Source organism: Lipophrys pholis (genome assembly GCF_963383615.2).
Source record: "Lipophrys pholis genome assembly, chromosome: 15".
NCBI classification, from domain to species: Eukaryota; Metazoa; Chordata; class Actinopteri; order Blenniiformes; family Blenniidae; genus Lipophrys; species Lipophrys pholis.
In genome coordinates this window covers 20,859,336-20,880,887 of record NC_137642.1, presented here as the reverse complement: position 1 = coordinate 20,880,887, position 21,552 = coordinate 20,859,336, and the positions used below count along the sequence as shown (strand labels likewise).

The 21,552-nt window shown below is 41.6% G+C and overlaps 2 protein-coding genes across 3 annotated transcripts in view; one reads left to right on the top strand and one right to left on the bottom strand.

Moving 5' to 3' along the window:
* Window positions 1-1,976: 1,976 nt before the first annotated feature.
* nkx6.2 (NK6 homeobox 2) lies at window positions 1,977-3,349 on the top strand (the record flags this gene model as incomplete). The annotated part of the gene is made up of 3 exons (XM_080482268.1): window positions 1,977-2,409; window positions 2,792-2,964; window positions 3,095-3,349. The coding sequence occupies 3 exons, from the start codon at window positions 1,977-1,979 to the stop codon at window positions 3,347-3,349; spliced, it is 861 nt and encodes a 286-aa protein (XP_080338394.1).
* A 6,107-nt stretch (window positions 3,350-9,456) lies between these two features.
* The window catches only part of inpp5a (inositol polyphosphate-5-phosphatase A), a 165,029-nt gene continuing 152,933 nt past the window's right edge, over window positions 9,457-21,552 (bottom strand). The window contains exons 13-16 of one of the 2 annotated variants that reach the window (XM_080481882.1): window positions 17,769-17,880; window positions 12,268-12,336; window positions 10,312-10,399; window positions 9,457-10,036 (exon numbers count right to left, since the gene is read on the bottom strand). In XM_080481882.1, coding sequence (XP_080338008.1) covers window positions 10,319-10,399; window positions 12,268-12,336; window positions 17,769-17,880 — 262 coding nt within the window. In that variant the 3' untranslated portion in view covers window positions 9,457-10,036; window positions 10,312-10,318. The remainder of the gene's footprint in view (window positions 10,037-10,311; window positions 10,400-12,267; window positions 12,337-17,768; window positions 17,881-21,552) is intronic. The other variant, XM_080481881.1, reaches the window with a different exon arrangement.

Below are 21,552 nucleotides of genomic sequence, written 5' to 3'. Positions count from 1 at the left end.
CCTCCGGGTCACTTCTAACTGCTTGATTCAAGGTGCTGACATTTTACACCGGAAAAATAAAATTAAAAATATACCAAAAGCAACGCTTGTCACGCGTATCCTCTCCAAAGTTATCGGATATTTATTTTTTCCAATATCCCATAGTGATCATTTTGGAAACACCCTAACGCACCATCATAAAACGCATGTATATAATCAGTGTGTGTGTGTGTGTGTGTGTGTGTGTGTGTGTGTGTGTGTGTGTGTGTGTGTGTGTGTGTGTGTGTGTGTGTGTGTGTGTGTGTGTGTGCGTGTGTGTGGATATAAATTAGAAATAGAGGGCCATTTGCAGAATTAGAAAACGTGTGTACTGCATCCCTTCAGCCCTGAAGAAATACAGTCAAAATTGTGAATCACCTCGCGTTGAAAACCTTTTAAAATCCACAATCTTTTTCCCCGGTGAGCAAATGGGCGGCAAGGTGCATTTGCTGAAGCCTTTCAAATGCTAACATGCGCCCATATTTCACTCTTACAACCTCCTCGCATCTCCATAAAATATTACAGCACTCAGAGTGATGACTGGGTGACTCTCTCTCTCTTTCTCTCTCTCTCTCTGTCTCTCTCTCTCTCTCTCTCTACACTTTCACCCTAAACAACGCAGTTTGTCTGAAAACACACAGATTATCTCATTCAAATAAAAACAACACCACAGTAGCATGAGTTTTTTTTTTTTTTTTTTTTAAATGATCTCTGGAAGCATGTGACTGTTTGTGCCCTGCAGGTCTGTTAACAGGGAATAATTGGAGACGTTCAGGGTGGAATAAAGTGGATGAAACTGTAATTTTATGAAGCAAACAGGGGAATAAAAGAGCTTTTCTTTCCTCATTCGTTCGATAGAAATGATAATAATAAAACACACTGGGAACAAGTTTTTAATCACAAATTAAGATTGTAATTGAAGTTAAATTGAGTTGTTTTTTTTTAGCGTCGTTGAAAATGAAGATAAAAAACCCCATGTTTCTTTAAATATCCATCTTATTTCGAATAAATAAATAAATAACGAATCATTCATCTCCCACTGGCTTTAATTTCTACAGCAGATTTTGATATAAATGGATTTTATTTGTCAAAAGTGGAGACAAATATTTCCTCCATCATTAACAGCACCGGGTGGTGATGCGTTCAAGTCTCCTCTGACATTTTGGCTTCAATTCAGATAAAGTCCTTAATAAAGTCTAACTAAATATTTGAATACATGCAGAATGACCCAAAAACATAAAGCCCGTGCGCATTTTTAGAAGCTGATTTTAGGCCACGAGTTGAAAATAGAACAAAAAATAAAACTTCTCACAAGCATGATTTGTCAAAAATATTAGACTCGCATACGCGACGTGAGCTCAATTTATTATAAACCGAGTCCCGCTGCTTTTGGAAACATGTTTCTGACTGCATCCATCATAGATAAATAAATGCACTCAGTCCTAATAGAGGCGGAGAAATCAGATAGTGAAGATTCCTGTTTCCGACAGCACGTCAAGGCAGCACTCGTCCGGCGCGGCGTCCAATCACAGCGCCGTCTCACCGAGCCTCGTCCAATGGGAATAGAGCGCGTGCAGGTGGCTGCTCTGTTATCAGCGAGTCCCGCTCGTGTCCCGCCACAAGACGAGTGGACTCGTTTAATGGTTTCCGTCAAAAACCCACAAAAACATCCTCCCGGCGGCCGACCTCCGCGACGCTCCCCGCTGCGGCCGCAGCAGCAGCAGCAGCCTACCCCCCGCGGCTCCGCGTCCCCAGAGGGAACAACTTCACCCAGGCTCAAGTTGCTCCTCCTCGGCGACACTCCTGCGGCTCCTCCGGGATACTTTTCCTTCAGTTTTCGGGCTCGAAGCGGCTGCGGAAGCCGCGCGACTCCGGAGTTTTCCCCCCGTTTGTTTTTTTTTTTTTTTTGTTTAGTTTTTTTTTTTTTACCTCGAGAGTTCGCCGGTTCATGTCCACAAATGTTAGCGGTGGGGCAGATGGAGGCTAACCGGCAGAGTGCGTTCGTCCTGGGCAGCACCCCGCTGGCGGCGCTGCACAACATGACCGAGATGAAGACGTCGCTGTTCCCGTACGCGCTGCAGCAGGGCCCCGCGGGCTTCAAGGCTCCGTCGCTGTCCCACCTCAACTCGCAATTGGCGGGCGGGACCCCGCACGGGATTAGCGACATCCTGGGGAGACCCATCACTACCGCCGGCCAGCTGCTCTCCGGCTTCCCGCGGATAAACGGCCTGGCGACCACCGCGGCGGCGGCGGCGGCGGCGGGGATGTACTTCAGCCCGGCGGTGTCGCGGTACCCGAAGCCGCTGGCCGAGCTGCCGGGCCGGGCGCCCATCTTCTGGCCCGGGGTGATGCAGGGCTCTCCGTGGAGGGACCCGCGGGTCCCCTGCCCCTGTAAGTCCAGAGACTTTATTTCTTTCTTAATTTTATCTTACACGTTTTGCCAAGTTCCTCCATGCATGTTCACACTCTTCTATAAATCCTCCTGCAGCCGGAGCTTTGAGCCAAAGCGGTAAAAACATTATTAAGCGTTATATGGTGACCATAAAAAGTACATTTCAGCTGCAGAGAACATTAAATTTTAACGTGCTGGGACTTTAAAACCTGTGTAATAATAATGATATTAAAATCTATAATCATAAAGAGGCCGGGCAGTAAAAAATCCTCCCAACACTGTTTTTTTTTATTTTTTGTTAAATTCATTTAATTTAATATAATTTACCAACCCCACTTCCACTCTATATTTACACGTCTTTCTCCCTCTCTTCCCCTTCAGCTCAGGCCAACATGATGGTGGATAAAGATGGGAAGAAGAAGCACTCCAGACCCACTTTTTCAGGCCAGCAGATCTTTGCTCTGGAGAAAACCTTCGAGCAGACGAAATACCTGGCGGGACCGGAGAGAGCCCGGCTGGCCTACTCGTTAGGGATGACCGAGAGCCAGGTCAAGGTAAAGCCAACTTGTTTTAATCAAACAAGAGGAAACAATGTAGATCAGGGAATACACCTGTTGAGTGTCGAGTCAACCGAATGTCTTCGATCAGAACTGATCGGTGGTACTGATCGTCTTCCCTCCTCAGGTGTGGTTCCAGAACCGGAGGACCAAGTGGCGGAAGCGGCACGCGGCGGAGATGGCCTCGGCCAAGAAGAAGCACGACTCTGAGACGGAGAAGATGAAGGAGAGCTCGGACAACGAGGAGGACGACGAGTACAACAAGCCGCTGGACCCGAACTCGGACGACGAGAAAATCACGAGACTGTTGAAAAAGCACAAGGCCAACGGCAGCAACCTCGCGCTGATCAGCCCGTGCAGCAACAGCTCGGACACCTTGTGATGCCGCGGCGCGTGCGCCTGGCACGTGGAGAGGGGCCGTGCGTAAAAAGAAAAGACGCGCGCGTCCGGACGCACTGCCTCTGCTAGAAATATATATATTAAAACAAACAAAAAAAAAACCGACATGAAAGAAATAAAAAGAGGCTGCATCCGAACTGACTTGCAGACAGACTTTATGATGCAGCGCAGATGTGACTCCTTCCACGAGAGGACGAGTGAAGGACAATTGTTGTTGGGAATGTTTTTACGCATCCGGACGGAGTTTTAACAGCAGGTGTAAATGTATCAGAAAACATTATTATACAAACAAACTGTCCGGATCAGTGTTGTGCTCGTTAGTAGGACACATTTCCTTTATTTCCACCTGCAGTTCAAAACGACGCGCCTCCAGGAGTCAACCGTATTTTTTTATTTTTTATTTTTTTCCCCTTCCTTCAGCTTTAACGTGATTTCAAGTCTCACTGATCCGGATCCCACACCGCATGTTTTGGTTTTGGTTTTTGTTTTTCTAGGGAAAAAAAAACAACAAACAGGCGTGACTGCGGCCTGTGACGCTTCTAAAGCTGAACATGCAGGGTATCTGTCGATGCACCGTCTTAAAAGACGACAGGATGGAAGGAGAAACGTCTGAGCGAATTCCTGCTGCGACGCCGCAGCTTCCAGATTGTAGATAATATTTTTTACTGAATAACTTATGTGGTTTCAAAGTGGAGACGTGGCTGCTCTTCCTCCTCCTCCTCCTCCTCTTCCTCCCTTCGGCCTTCTCCAACTTCTATTCAACTCTCAATTCAGCACCGGCGCACAAATGTATAGATGCAAAAACGTTAAAAAAAATAAAATAAAAATGCTGTAAATAATCCCTGTAAAGAAACATAAAAAGCAGCTTGTTTTAACGACGTCAATTCACGTTCTGCTTTGATTTGAAGGAGTTTTTACGCAGCGGTGAAAACCTGCAGCTTCTGTTGGATTTAAAGAGTCTTATCGCTTCCTGGAGGTTCCAGGAAGAAAAAAAAAAACTACACTTTGTATAATGAATAAATTATTTAACAAGCATTATTTTTGTTTTAGTATTATTATGGAGTTTTGTTTGAATGTATGGGCTTAATATAAATTAAAGATAAATCACTGACTGGATAATTGAATTTCGTTTTTGGAAAAAGGAATGTTGACGGTTTTTAATGTGATGTAGGGGGAAAAAAGGAAATAATGATTACAAATGCATTATTGTGATAGTTTCAAAACAGTATTTCATTTACTTAAAACTTATTTTGAATCTTGTTCATTCTCATTTTCGTTGCAGGCAATTTTGTTTTCAGAGAAAATCTATATTTACACGACAATAGTAAATTAATGTTTAGATCATTTTTACTAAATGCATTTTTAATTCAGGTAAAGAGGGTAGGAACTAATACTTTGATGACTTTTTGGTAATTGAATATTTTCTAATCGCTCTCGAGTACATCAGTATTTATTTACAACTTTTTCTTCTGAATAGAACCGAAATAACTACGTTTTTAATCAAACTTTTCAGCTAAACCTATCAGCTATTTAATTGATCCGTTTTCTTTTTAAGGGTGGATTTATTTAAAAACAGAACTTGATTTAATAATTCCATGTTTTGTATTTATTTGTGCCTTTTTTTTAATATTATGGATCAACTCGTAGAAAATAGTGAATTTATCTAAAAAAATTCAATCTTTTTTTCTCACGATTATTGTCATCCTCCAATCATCCGTTTCCAATGAAGCTGCTCAACGTCTTCAGAGTATTTACTGAGTTATTTATTGAAGAAAATTAACATAATATGAGGTTTGAAATGTTAAATGTTCAGATGTGGCGCCTGTAGCTGCGCCCCCTTTGTCGGCAGCTGGCACTGCGACTGCGCGCCCCCCAGCCAATCAGAAACGAGCTTCTCTCCACCTGCTGCTGGCAGGAAGCTGAAGACTCAACGTCAACAGACCAACAGACACTCAGCTGCTCTCATTCTGCAGCATTCGCTCGGATTTGTTGGGATCTGAGGTTTTTGAGTAGAAAATGTTTAATCAGGAGTTAAAATCCAAGTGTTTTCGTTGGAAAATACAAAAAGCTTCCTTTTCATATTTCTATTCACAGAGAAAATGTAGTCATAAACCTATAGGATAAATTAAATCAAGTTTCCTGCATGTTTTCCACAAATATTTACTTCTGGAAATCTTAAAAAAATGTTTTTTTTGTCCCTAAACATTGAGTTATCCGTGAGTTATTTATGATCCTGTTTAAGCAACATATGACAAAAAAACTAACAAACAAACAAACAAACGTGTCTGTCGATATAAACATTTCTACAGGGATTTTCTCCAAGTGGAATCCAAAATTAGAAGGAAAAAAAATATTTTTCTTATTTGATTAGAAGTCAAAAATTAATGTTTGCCTTTAAAACATGAAACCATTCATGTTATGTCTTTAGTTTAAAATAATAGTTATTATCTGGACGTATCGCGCGCACATCAAATTATGTCAAACCTTGTCTTTGTTCTATTCTTTTTAAATATTTACCAAAACATAATAAATAAAATTATCTGAGCATCATAAACTCAAATGATTTATCTTTTTTAAAATGAAGGCAATCATTATCACAATTAAAAACTGATTTCACTTATTAGTAATAGCAACAATTCCCAAAGTAATTAAGCTTATACTGGCTCTTTTAAGATATTCATAAACATACTCTCAGTTAATTAAGTAAACTTTAAATGATAATTTAGCCCTTTAATTTGTCACTGTGGTTTCATTTTGACCCAGAAGTGAATTAAAACATAATTAGGTATAAATAAGCATTTTGGCAGTAATGAATTTCTGCTTTATTTTTATTAAATGTCCCAAAGAGCCAAGAGAGTGTAGTTTTAGGTTTTACAAGATCAATGATCTGCTATCAAACAATATTATGACTCATTTTGCACTTTTTAAAAGCTCAAGCTCAAGCTTGAGCAGAGCTGAATCAGAATTTTATGAATTTGTTCCAGAGTCTAAAATCCACCTCAACAGATTCAAGTCAAACTTAAATCTGCAGCAGCAGTGTGAACGTCTGAAAATGGAAAACATTTAACTTTTTTTGTGTATTTTGGGTACATTCTTATGGAAAGTTGTAAAAGCCCAAGGTAAAATAATTAGATTTTTGGTATTTTTACAGTTGAACTGAATAATTTTCACTCTGAACAGTAAAGTTGGTGTTTGAATCAAGCCGAGGTGAAGACAGGGAGCTCACACTCAGGTTTTTTTTTTTTTATTGGTTTGAATCCCTCCCGTCTTGTCAGGAAGCGTTCAGATCACATGACCTGCTGAGGACATTTCCCATCTGAAAGTTGGAGGATAAGTTTTGGGACCGTGGATGTGATCCCAGCCTCCCAACCTCTGGCACCTTCACAGGGGGACAAAGAAGCAGACAAAAAGAGGACGAGGACTCTTGCGTTGCGCTCTAATGGTTTTTATTGCTTGAGAACTGCATCACCTACAGTAAAAGGCCAGGCCGTCCAGAAAGGGCTAGAATTAAATCTCTTATCTATTTTATTTTTTTTGGAATAAGATGGGAGTGAAGAAAACAAACTGCAGCTTATATTTTTCTACAGTATCACTCACGATGACCAACAGGAACAAAAACAAGCTGCTTCTGTTTTGAAACTTCTTCTTCATATTGTTTTTTTTTTTTTTTTTTTTAAACCTATAAACCCAAATCACACAAGACCACATAAATTCTGCGGCAGGCACGAAATCAAGCAGGAGGATCAACGTGACGGCTGTAGTGTGGGAAATGAAACCCATCAATGCTCCGAGGCGTCTGGAGGCTACATACAGAACAGATAAAAACACTCCCCCCTCCCTCAAAAAAAAAAAACTAACAACAACAACAAAAAAAACCAAAAACATTTAGAGTTTCTTATTTTTACACCTTAACCGACCCACTTGAAGTATTTTGAAGCTCTTCTCATCTGTGTAGGATACTTGGCACCATGATGCAGTAACAAAACAAAACAAAACAAAACAAAACAAAAAAAGAGACAAAAATAAAAAACAGTTTACATTTCTTAAGGACACCCAAGCCTATCTAAAATATCACATTCAGAAACATAATATCATAGAAATAAGTTAGAGTAAGAATAATAATGACATAACGTGAGAGTGCTATATATGAAACGTTACCTTATATACTCGCATGGTGTATGGCACGGCTTAAAAACATTCTTGGATAGGCGATAAATCACTGAACAGCTTCTCTGTCTCGCACTTATTCTAAAGGTCACTGTGGCCTGTGGCTCCAGGAAACGGCAAACGTAACGTCCCCCCCCCCCCCATCCCCCCATCCCCCCACTCCATCCCCCCCAGCCCCCCCCCCGCACTCCAGCATACACGTTTTGGTAAGAATCATAAATTATCTCTTTTTAAAAAGTACAGTATATAAAACCAGACGTGTGGCAGGCGCGTGGTGTGCACACAACTCCAAAAACAAACTCGCATACAAATATATATAAACGGAGCAGAAACACGTCAGGAAACCAGTGTTTGGGAGGGTTTGTTTTATGTTATTTTATTTAATCGCTGTTGGACCAAAGCTTGATTCTTATTTTCTAGCATTTGTAGGATGAAGCAGCAGAGCTCAGTTTGCGTCCATGAAAGAAGTGATTTAAATCTACAATTCAGCAAAATCAGGCAAATGTTTAAAATTCATATAAGAAAATTAAAATAATAATTTTTTTTTTGTCTTCTCAAGACTCAAAACAGGTATTTCCCCATTTTTCTGGTCAAAGTTTACTTCCTTTTTTCAATCGGTGAGCGACGGGCCTGCATTTGTGGGATGAGCAGCAGAACTCTGCGGGGTTTTGTCCATTCAAAGGTTACTGGAGCTTCTCTAGTTGAGAAGTTAAGGATGACATGAATAATTCAAGGAATAATAAAGATTTAAAATCACCCGGAGGACTCTAACCGTGATTACAAAGACGACAAAATGCTTATTGGATAGTTAAACTGTTTAGAACTAAAACAAGAAAATCAAAAAAAAATGTTGGAGAATTTCTCTTTTCGAGATTTAAAACTGCCACTTCTGTGTTTTTCTGCTCGGGCTTCACAAGTTAGTGTTAAACGTTTCACGTTTTCAATCGGTGAGCGACGGGCCGGCATTTGTGGGATGAGCAGCAGAGCTCAGTGTGCGGAGTTCAAATAATCAACGCACATTAAAAACAAATAACATCAGGAGATTTAAAAACACTATTTTAAACCGCGGGGATTTTTGTCTGCGTGCATTAAAAAGGAATATAATAAAGTACAAAAGAAAGGAAATGATTCCAATTTGAAAGAACTGGATGTTAAAATACAACCTGCAGAATTCTTCTTCTTAAAACTCTAAACAGACGCTTTGCTGCTCATTCACAAATATAGATGATTTTGAAAACCTTAACTAAAATCTCTTCTTCATTTTTATGTATATTTAACGAGAGGCCTGCATTTGTGGGATGAGCAGAAGAGTTTGATGAATAACCTAAGAGGCCGAAGGAGAACTGATCGGTGAGATTAAAACAATAAGAATCGTTTTGTTGAGTAATCGAGACAACAAAAGTACATTTATGACGTAAATGATTAAAAAAAGAATCTTCACTCTTTGTTTTGTTAAGTTACTTCTCACTTAAAAGGATTGTGCTTTTTCTGGACACTTCAAGCGCAGAGGGTCTCTTTACATGCATTTGAGGGATGAGCAGCCGAGGGGGATCTCCCCTGCCCAACCGCTCATCCCACAAATGTGGCGCCATTTTAAAAGGAGAAGAATGCGATCCCAGCTTTGTCACGGCAGAGCAATAATCTCCCGGCGCACCGGTTTCCTCACGCTCAGTGCGTAGTTTATACAGACATTGATATTTATTTATATATATAGTGTTGAAATAAACGAAGGAGCTCTTATCTATTCCAACAAAAGCGGACCGCCAAGTTTGGTCCGGCCGAAGAGAGAACGGCACTAAAATCCATCCACGGCTCTATGTTATACTGTCCAATGTACAAATAAATCTAACAATATATAGATATACGTCTTTTTTTGCATTGCACTTTTCTGTTGTTTTTTTTTGCATTTTTTTTTTCCTTTTTAAAACATCTTTACATACAGTATGGAAAGTAGCTCCTATACACGGAGGCATACCTAAAAAAAACAAAAAAAACAAAAAACACAGCGTCTAAAAGTGTAGTAGGACTGAATTCAGTTAGAGTTTTGGCAAAAATGAGGCTGTGGTGTGGAAAAGAGTCCCGACCTTTATCTGTCTCTTTCTTTTCTTTTTTTTTCTCTCTCTCTCTCTCTCTCTCGGGAATGGGGTTGCATGGAAACGGTGAGGTCAGCGATGTGTGTGTCGTCTCGGGCCCTCGTCCACATCTCAACAAGTGTTTTATGGAGAGAGAAAGCGGTGGGAAGGAGGAAGAGGAGGAGGAGGAAGAGGAGGAGGTGTCCGGACTACTGCAACTGGTCAGCACTGCTGAAAGACTTCGTCTTCAGTGTACGCTTGTGCAAAGTGTGTGTGTGTGTGTGTGTGTGTGTGTGTGTGTGTGTGTGTGTGTGTGTGTGTGTGTGTGTGTGTGTGTGTGTGTGTGTGTGTGTGTGTGTGTGTGTAGCTGCTGCTGTGTTCTCACAGAGGCGCTTCACGGAATATGCTCTCTCCCCTTTGGCAACACTTCCCTGAAAAGAAGAAGAAGTAGTTTTAAATTGACTCCAGATCAGATTTTCATTCTACTTTTTTTTTTTTTTTTAAATAAAATCAAAATCAAACCAAGCTTTAGTTTGTGTGTTAGTGTCTTAAAATGACTGAAGCATTTTAAGCAACTGGCAGTTGTGTGACCACTCAACAGTTTTTTTTTTTTCTTCCTCTTTTTCTCCCCATAATCGAGCAAATCAAAGCATCAGTAGCAAACAATGGGCAGGAAATATAATGAAGAAATAAAAATAATATTTACCACGACATCACTGCACCACACAACACTTGTGCTTATTTGCATTAGGTTTACCTGCCCCCGCTGTTATTCGGAAGGACAGGAAGACAGGCTGGCAGAGGAGGGGACAAACACACACACAAAAACAAAAACAAAAAAACAAACAAAAAAAATAAAGTCAGGAGTTTGTTAATGCAGTGTGGAACAGGTACACGCAGCTCATCCCGCGGACCCTCGCCCTCCTCCCGGCGGGGTTAAACTCACACGGCATTTTGGGAGCGGCGTGCTAACTACATCGGACATTTCTGTGTGTGGCTTTCCTCCGGGGAGGTCACCTCGCACACACACACGACGCCGTCTGTGTCGCGTTGAAAAGCACCCGAGGCGCCTCTCTTTCAGTCTGACGCCGTGCGGGGAAAAGGTGGCGCGACCCCTCACCCGCTTCACTCCCGAGCCGCTCCGCAAACAAGAAGGGCTCCGGGGGGGGGGGGGGTTCGGGAGTAAATTCGCGCTCGGGGGTTAAAAAGGTACAAGGTGGAAGAAGTTTTTTTGTGTCAAACATGCGTGGAAATAACAAATAAAATGGGAAAGAGTCACACAATACAAAAACATGTCTTTTCAATGAAGATGTTTTTTGATTCGCTTCGGCTAATTCCATCGTGTAATACCGTACTGTACCACAAGATGGTGCAGTTCTCCGCTTTGGTGGTTTTATTTATTTTTTCTAAATAGAGGTGCCTCGAAAAAAGAGGAATATCACGAAAAAAAGTTCTTTGTTTCGTGAGTTATTTTAACAATCGTAACATATAAAAAGTTTATGTTACAGAAAACCAAGTAAAACATTTTTTTAAGATTAAAAGAAAACAAAAACAAAAAGGCTTTAAACGCTTTAGTTCATATGCAACAAATATAAAATATAGTCGAAGAAAAGCAGCGAGCCTCGGCTCTATAAAACTGTATTGTATCGTCTGACCAACAGAACAAATGTTTTCTTTCAAAAATGGTGTATTAAACTGTTGTGATGTCACTTTTGAATCATTTTAATAACTGAAAAACTTTGCGGTTACATTTCAAATCATGAACTTTAACATGAAGCCTTCGATCGCTCGTTTAACGTAAAAAGAAACCCGACAGAACTTTGAATTAGCCGTCTGTTAGCCACACCGAGGATGGATTATAGGCGTTGTTCTTCCATATTGTACCTTTAATCGCTTCAGCTGTATGGGTGAGGCGTCTCATGCAACACTCATGGAAATCGCACATTTGAAACTTCGGCAAGCTTAAGTTGCTGTTTACTGAGCCCGAACTGAAGCAAAACGCTTCCACGGGATCAGTGAAGCTTTAGTTTTCAGTCTCCAGTTAAGAAACGCTGGCATTGATGGTCGCCAACTACTGATGTGTTGTGCACCCTCTAGTGGACAAAGCAGGTACGAAAGAAGCAACAGAGAAAATGTCGTCACGGATTATGAGACGTGACGACATTTGCCTTGGATGGATTTTCATCATACACCTTCCGAGACCTGATGCTTCTTTCTGTTACCATGACGACGAAGGCTCGCCACGTCAGAAGGGATGTGGATGCCAACGTTTTCCTGGAGACGTTCTGAACCGGTGGTTTTTAAAGTGTCGCCTGAGCGCTTCACCAAGAAATCACGACAAGAACAAGAAATGGAGGTCAACGGAACTAAACGTATGAGATAGAAGAAGAGTTATAACTGTGTAACAACAGCACGTCGGTGCACTCTTTAAAAACCACCGCCCAGTAACACTTCAAACTGCTACGTAAATGGTGACATAAGACGGTTGTGTTGAAATAAACTGAACCATACCTCATGTATCAGCCTCATATAGACACAAAATGTTTAAAGAGGTAAAACAGAAAAAACAGAAAAACACATTCTCCCCCAAACCCGCCGCCGCCGCAATGAAGAGTTGAACAAACACACACAGTGAGGATGTGGGCGGAGCCTCTGTCGTTACCTTGTGGTCCCCCATGCAGACATTGGGCCCAATGTGATCGTAGACTATTGACTTCTCGTCATTTTCAGGCTGCAGAGACACAAAATTAGAAGGCAACACGTAAACATCTGGTGCATTGAAGAGGACGCTGGACTTATCATACTGATATACGAACTGATCCACACACGTCCTCTGAGTTATAGTAAAAACCGAAAGCTCCGGGAAAATAGCAGCTTTATTTTTCGCCTCGTCCAGTTTTGTTTTTGTCTTTCTTCACGTGCGCCAATTAGGTGACGAAAAGTATGTTGTTTATCGAATGCACTGTCTACAAAAAACACGTTTTTGAAAATATGTTGCCAAATTCTTTTTCACGTTTTCAATTGAACTGGAATACAAGATTTAGGCACAACACAGTTTATTTTCCTCTATGTTCCATAAAATAACTCCCAATATAATTTACAGAGGAAATTTACAAAGATAACAAAACAGCAGAGCTTAAATCTATTAAAAATAAAAGGGGGGGGGGGGGGGGGGGGGGTTACACATTTCTTAATAAAGGAAAAAAGAGGAAATATTAATAAGGCAGCCCAAACACACTAAGCAGACAGAATTTTAATTACACCCTCTATGTAAAGAAGAACAAGATATCTGGTTACTTTTAAAATTACAAAATAAAACGTAACGTAAAAACGGAAGGATAATATATTTTGGAATTTGCTTCTGCTTAAATGGAAGATTGTTCTTTTCTTTTAGCGAACACACTCTCAACCGACGCTCAGACTAAAAAACATTCATCTTTCTCCCTTTATCCAACAATATTTTGCCGCTTTCAGCTTTTGGCGCTTTACTCACTGTATAAACTCTATAAGCTTCCCTATACGGTCCTTATTTTTCCCATTTGAATGACAGAGAGTCACATGATGAAGACCGACTAAGTAATGAGATGTACAGGTCTATATAATCTGGTTTGGTCAGTGCATCCACACGTAATCCCACATCAAAAGAAAACATTTTCTTGGTTCAGAAACTGTCGAGCTCTTTTCCAAAAACACCACATGAAGCGTTGCTCCAAAGCTTCCACAGCCAGAAGCGGTCAGATTCACCGTTTACATGCAATCTGATTGGATGATGGAAAGTGTTTCACTGTCTCCTCTGATCCGAACCTAGAAGAGTGTTTACACGATGGGATTTTCACTGGAGTAAATCCAATTACCTCTGGTCAATGAAACTGCAACTACTGACATCAGTAATGTCATTACGGTTCATTTATTTGTTTCCATCACGCGAGACAGAATAAAAAGCAGAACGATTTCAGGGGAAAAAAGCTAAATGAATTCAGTTTAATGAATAATGGGAATAAATGGGATCTTATTTACTGGCAGAAACAATATTCCAAACATAGAAACAAAAGTAAAAAAATAATCACTTTCGCGAGGAAAATGCTGTGATTCTTGGGTAACTCTGAAAATGTGCCAGTCGCCTAAAGTTTCGTCTGAGTTGCTCGACGCTCTGGCAAGACGAGCGGCACCGCTGAACCGCAGGTGAACGCACCCGGAGAGGGGAAAAAAAAAAGACGTGTGCAGAGCGCGGCGGGGACGAGATGAAAAGCGGGAGTCATTTACAGAAGTGGACGTTTTTGCCTCTCGACCTGATGCGCCCGCTCTGTAATCCCAGAGCCTATCAGAGAGAATCATGTTTCAATATCACTTCCTGCGCACAAAGGGGCCGCCGCACGCTCGCACGGGAATCTGCAGACGGCGGGGATAAATCACACTTGTCTGGTTGAACTAAAGACTTTTTAAACGGCCGCTCAGCCACACACACACACACACACACACACACACACGCACACACACACACACGCACACACACACACGACGGCGGTGGCGGCCACTGGGTGCTACCAGTTGTGACGTGGCGGCTGCACCTGCGCTTCAGAAGAAAGAGACAGAGAGCTTGAGAATGAACCATAAAGCCAAATCCAAATTAACTTCAGACCAATCCTACGTCGGAGTGGGGTCAGTGAACGCCGCGCCTCCACCTCACTACCTTTCCCCAGCAGGGGGGCAACGCACCGCCTCCCCTCTATTTGTCTGCCGGCAGTCTCCCCCCCCCCCCCCTCACATCGCCTCCAACGCCGCCGCCTCCAGCAGCTCGAGATACATTCATCAAACACACACTTGATAATTTACAAAGGCAGCATAAAATTGTGGATTTTCGGGCTGCGTAATCTTTAGACAGATAAACAAATTACCCCGGGCCCCTCCGGCAGAGAGGGAGCGCTCGCTCGGCTAAACATTCATTACCGGAGCCGGTGCCGCGCCGCACAGCCAGCGGGCAACCTTTGGCGTGTTAGGGCTCGGCAAGCAGAAAATAACATGATGGCGAGTTAACCGACCGTGCCATGATAGATGACGCCACGCGCCGGGCTGTTTACGGGCCCATGTCTCAACAATCTGTAATGCTCAGAGCCGGGGAGTGTGTGCTCAGTGAATCATCAGCCAATCTGCGAACGCACTAACTGTTCCACTCTGTCCACGCATTACAAGCAATTAGCCGGTGCTTGAGGGGAAGAAAAGCAAACAACAAAACAGCTGTGTGTGTGTGTACTATATATATATATATATATATATATATATATATATATATATATATATATATATATATATATACTGTATATATGTGTGTATGTGTGTGTGCGAGCGAGAGGTCACCTTTTACATAATTGTGACACATTAATAAGTGAGGAAACAAAGTGCCTTTTTTAAATTAATTTTTTTAAACAAACACCTGTTTTGTCCCCATCATACTGTAAATACAGCGACCGAGCCTCATTGTTCAGGCTCAGGCTCCCGGTGACGCTCCAGTCGGTTAAGAAGAAAGATCAGGAAGGAATTTTTCTCATTCGTCGTCACAGACAAAAAGAAAGCCAAACTTCCTGAGCGGCTCCCTCCCGCTGTGGATCGGCGGTGTACAATACACCACTGCATCCCCTTCACACACATTAAGAGACGAAAGCCGACAACAGGCAGGATCGCACCGAAAAGAACTCAGACCTCTGAGGGTAGTGCTGGCGAAGGACCAGTACTCCTGGGTTTTACTTTGGAAATATCAACCCTGGGAAAATCTGAATATTCTTTTATTATATACATACTCTCTCATTCTGTCCTACCTTCTCTGATTCTGTCCCGTCCTTTTTTCCTCCTCACCCAGGGGTCTGAAACTACAGGCCTCGTCTAATTCTGGCCCGCAACTTCATGTCAGAAATAAATAAAATGTACTTTGGTCAATATTTTAATGATGTTAACTTTTCACACACAATTGAATTAAAAATGTGTTGTAAAAAAAAAAAAAAAAAAAAAAAGAGAAAAAGAAAAAGTTGTACTTGTACAAGATGTTAAAATTTGCACTAGAAGTCAAAATCTAGTGTGTCTCGTTTTTTTATTTTGTAAATATGAGTGGTGACATGTGATCATTCAAAGAAAAGCTCTAAATAATCTTTAAGGAGAAAAAAGTTTGATCTTACTGTTTTCAGTTATTATTAAAGACTTAAATAGAAGAACAGATTTTGAGAAATAAAAGTTTTTTTTTTAATACACTGAAGTAATCCTTCAATGAGAAGACGGCGCGAGCAGAAACAAAAACACTGAACTGATGTCTGATTATCTTCATGCTCCGTTTTGAAATGTTTGAATGTTTCCGAACAAACGTCTTCCAGGTAAACTGTGGCGCGTGGTCATTTCCAGGCGCATGCACTGATTCCTTAAAACTGACTTTGACGGTTAAAAACAGCAAAAAACTGCTAAACCAGTCACTTTTTTTTTCACAATTTCACAATTAAAGCTTTTTGAAGAATTGTTTTGCTCCAAATAAAACTCCAACTGGAAAATTACTGAATCATTTCTACCTTTTTTTGAGTGAATTTCTTCTGTTGTTATTGGTTTTAGATCGATTTTAACAAAATGCTTAGCATCGTGTTCTTTTAAAAAAAACATTTGATGTAAAATATGAACTTGCACTTCCAGATTCCCGGGATCTAATCTGCCCCGACACTGATTTCTGTGATTCTCGAGGCCCTCAAATCTAAGAGTGCTGTTTTGCTGATAACACGAGTATAGCAAATCTGGGAAAACACTGCTCGGCTGCATGGCGGATCTCCGAATAATCCAGCAAACAAAATAGTGAGTCAAGAGTGAACAGACTGCAGCATAGGCCGATGAAGAAGGAGGAGGAGGAGGAGGTGGTGGCAGATTGGCTGACGTTTGTGAATGCTGGGATGGATTTGACGCCGGGTGGAGAGCTGGCATGGTCGGACTCTCCAGAGGAAGACGAGAGATCTGAGGCTTTATGGGGAAAATGGGGAGAACCTATTTGAACTCTATAAGTGCTGATATATATGTACTGTCTTGGTGGACCCGTGGCTTAGCGCTCCAAATCAATATTCACAGACACCTCATCCTCCCATCTGTGAGGTGACAGAGGAGGGAAGCTCGATGTAGATCAAGGATGATAGAGATAATGAAGACACTCGTGTTCAATTGTGGGAACAGGAAAGTGCATGTACTCAAGCACTTCCTGTTGAAGTATTTGTACTTCCCACTCAGAAATACAAGTATGAAGTCTCGATGGTGTCATTATGGCTCCGAGGAAACTGTACAATATTAATAATCTTATAAGTTCACAGCGAGCCGCACTGTACGACGTCGTTCTAAAAAACTTTGAACCGCGACATGAAGCTTGCTGTGTGCAGTTTGGGACGATGACAACGCAAGGTGATTGTCCAAGAATAACACGTCATAAACATTGTGGCGTTTGTCTCATTTTCCAACCGAACACACTACATGGAAACGCCACGACCACGACGGTCCTACTCGCAGTGCAACGTAGGACCGCCGATTTAAAGCAAAGTCCAAAGATTTCGCCACGATTCCCAACCCGACTGCTGTCTGTCGTCTGGGACGGCCGGGAATGACTCAGTGTGTGGCGGCCTTCAGGACAAACCTTTTTTTTTTTTATGTTCCTGGTTTCTTCAAAATAACCCTGAACCAACAACACAAGAATGGAAGCTTTGGCTTTTTACACCTAAATAAGCTGCTCCTCCATCGCACTGTTTTGAGTTTTATGGCTTTTTTTTGTACTGTTCTCTGTTTTTGATGGATTTCTGTGACGGGATGACGGCTCCACTACAGGCAGCAGCAGAACGTCTGGAGATATTTTGGCTATCAATCTAAGAAATACAAGCGGTGTTGCAGTAAGTATAAGTCAGCTGTTTGTTTTTTTTAAACTTATTTAGTCAAATTAATTATTTCTCAAACTGTGAATCTTTGCCTTTCCAATAATAATATTTGACTAACACTTGATATGAAGTACATTTTCTGTCACACTTATATGACATTAGGTATTTTGGAAGGATTTTATATCACTGGATCAGTACTTTCTCTTAAGTAGTATTACTTTGCTTTATTACTTAAGCCGTTGAGGATTTTTTAACAGTGAAAACGCCAGTGCAGGGTTGGGCTCACCTTTACGACCATGTCTCTGGCAGAGGGAGACATGAGGATTCGGTCACACCAGGCGGGCAATCTGGTGTTCATATACTCACTCCCCTGATCGCTGTCTTCGCTGTATGGATAACTGTAAGAGACACACAAACAAAACGATCAGCCAATAGAGGAAAAAAACCCGAAACAAAACAAAACAATATCCTCACATGACGAACTTTCCTGAGGCGTAAGTGTTGTACAAGAGAATCAATAAGGAAACGCATAAAAAACGATGGCGATGATTCAACGGAGCTTCACAGCAGTAATAAATACGAGACGTTATCTCACAGACAGAGATCAAATTGTTTTCACAAGAAAACAGGAGGTCCATTAGTAGGACCAATCATCTGAGTAATCTCTAGAATCAACACACACGGATGGCTCAATCAAAACCATCCTTCTCTGCCAACTGTACAGGTTGTGAGTGTGTGTGTGTGTGTGTGTGTGTGTGTGTGTGTGTGTGTGTGTGTGTGTGTGTGTGTGTGTGTGTGTGTTTGGGATGGAGAGAAAGAAAAGAAAGTGATTCAGGCGGAGGGGGCCAGAGGGAGATTCAGTTGTCCATATGTATAGCTACATCCCAACACGGTCATCAAAAACAGATTAGGTGCCGCAGCAAATGGCCAAGAGAGATTGTATCTCGGAACAGCCGGGAACAATCGCATGATTTAAGCGGCGGCCGGGCTGGAGTCGGGCGGGGAGCCCATCGAGCTGATACAGATTTACATTGTTGAGAATTCAATTTGCCCCTCCGGCTCATCAAACTGCTTCAGATTTACACGCCACCAATCCAATTTGTTTGTCGGCGCTCATCAGAATGTAAGACTGGGCTTACATACTGTAATACCAATCCAATTTGCTCCTCCAGTGCCACGCGTGCTAACCGTAGCAGAACACAAAGTGCCTCTGCTCAGAGGCCGGCGGTATCCTAATGATAAAATAAACACACATACGTGTGCGTGTACTGGGTTGTGATTCATCACACTTGCCAAACTCTGAGATCTTAATTGGACTTTGTGCTAATGGAGAATATGAATTTGATTGCGGTCTCTATTATTATTATTATTGTTATTATTATTTGTGCATTCAGGACTGTGAGGATTATGGATGTGATTCTCTGAGTGTGACGACGGAACACTTTTTTTCTTGAATGAAGAGCACGGTATATGTACATTTTTATTAACTTTTAAAGAAAAGGAAAACGGAAAATGTTGGCTGATCCTCTGAGACCGGTGAATATTTGGTCATTAATAGTTGAATTTACTGCACTTTATTCAAAAACTGTGTGAACGACATACTACTGCAAATGAAATATCGGAAAACTGTATTAAACAGTTTGAGGAAGCTGTGGCTCGGTTGGTAGAGCGGATCATATTGTGGATTGAGGATTAGATCCCCCTGTCGAAGTGCTTTTGAGCAAGACACTGAACCTCAAACAGGTTCATTGTCTTGAATGACGTAGAAAACAGAAAACTTGTGGCTGTCTGCTTAAAACAACAAGGAAGCTCCGAGCCACTGTTAATGCAACTTTTTGAAAACGGCTCCTAATGTGGAACTTTTTCTAAATGCTCCGAAACGGGACAAAACGCAACCTTCCTGAAAGGCTGCACAACAGCGCCAACGGGTGGCCTGGCATATCTTTCCCGCAATGGACCTTTGGTAACATGTAGCGTTAAATAGTACCGATCTATTAAGTTGTTTGGATCATTGTCTGCCTTTTTTTGGTTTCTCAGTATCTCAAGTTAAAGACAGAAAATTTTAAATAAAAAAGATAATATGTTGATCAACCATCAGACTGGATTAGTTTTTATAGAAGTTTGATCAAAAGAGAAGTTTGATCAAAAGAGAAGTTCTTTACGTTGTCCAAATTTAGAATTCCCATTATTTTTATAGAACAGACAGAGAAGATAAATAAATTTTATTCTGTAGTGAAGTAAGTTCAATTTATCTACGAAGATGGCTGAACTTGACAGCGGTAATACAGCAACAGTTTTCGTAAATCATAAACTTGTGTTAATAAATGTGTGTCTTTGTGTGTGAGGTGAGATTGGGTGCAGAGCCCCCCCCCCACACACACACACAACCCAGGTGTACAAACAGACCTGCTGAGAGCTCCTTAAAGAAGCCCCCTGCCTCCAATTAGCATTAATAGCAACTTAAACCATGGGGGAAATGCATGAGGGTTTTGGTATGCTAATCAAAGAGCTAAAAGAAGTGATCCCGGGATAAAAGGGCGCCTGAAGAATAGGATGAGTGGAACAGAGATAGACAGGGAGGTAGAGGAATGGGGATAAAGACGGATCAGACAGCAAGAGGCAAAGTGAGGGTGGAAAAGAGCAAAGTCTTCAAAGGGCTCGGAGGGGCTGCTCGACTTCAGGGTGGCCCTGGGGTGGCCCGGGGCTCCAGCCTGAAGCAGCGTGTGAACAATCCCTCCTATCAGGGGGACTCTCTTAGAGCTTTATTGACTAACAAGCTTGGGGTCATTTTGGTGTTAAAGAGATTGAGAGAAAATCAAGTTCCCGCTCTCGTCCTCAACCACCTCCTTCAGACAATGAACTCCGACTTCTCCACTGTTCGCTCCCGTCAACGCCGATGAAAAATACTCCACGGCGGCCATCGAAAGGCCGCCCTGTATCGCTGTGTGTTCATGTGCATGTATAGGCTGTTCCCTTCTGTTTTACTGCACCCTTCATTGGCTCCAGTGGAGATAACAAGACCTAATGCGATAGCAAACAGCAGAATGGTGCGCTGGGGCTGAAGTGATTAATGTGTCTGATTTGTGACTTCACAAACTTATCGGAGAGAAGGCAAACAGGCCTGAGAAGGCGTGGGGCCGGCAGGCCATCAGCTCATATCAGACCCTTATTCCCCACGGTAAAGACTAATTACCCTAATTAATAGGTTGAACTGATAACGCCAACACTCGTACATGTGAATAGAAGGAAGTGCTGCAGACTCATTTAAACACATGAACATGAGCTTCTACAGAATTTATACAGAATAATGGAGTTATATAAGAGAGTAGCATTGGAATGACTGCAGAGTTTAGACAAGACCCAATTATTTACATCCCAACAACATGTCAAGATTTGTCGTTTTGATGGAGATTCTTTGAGAAATTGTAGAACATATTCAGAATAAATGTTCCTTAACCCATAAGATTTTGAAGGGGACACAATCTACAATGAAATCTGTGTGTGCAGGGAAAAAAGACTGAAGGTCAAAACGGAACGCTGGTCATCTTCTGGGGACTGTGTTAAGACCGTACATGATTATTTATTGGATGTCAGCTCAGAGACACTGTCTGCGAACACAACTCACCATGCAATCAATCCACAGACGCATGTCGAAGCGTCATGAAGAAGACATGTGAAAACCACCCAGTCTTCTCTGGATCAAAGCTATTTTAGAAGAAGATATTTCCCCAAAACTCAGGAAACTCATTTAAATGATTTTACTTCCCACATATAGTTGTTAAAAATGTTAAAAATGGTATATTACCAACTGTTTGTGTAATATGTTGTTGCAAAAGATTCAAATGTGCAAATATTTTCCATCAAAGGGAATGGTACGGTAAGGATTATTTCTGAAAAAATATTCTAGTGAATCTAAGGCTGAAATGAGCCCAGCTGTAAAACTTAACAAGGTTTATCTTTGTCCTGTTTACATTAACGTTCTCAGAAGAGAACACACTTCTCACACGGCTCTCTGGTGTTGCTGACCACTCTGCAGATGATCCATGTTTGTCCGGTCGCGTATCAAGACC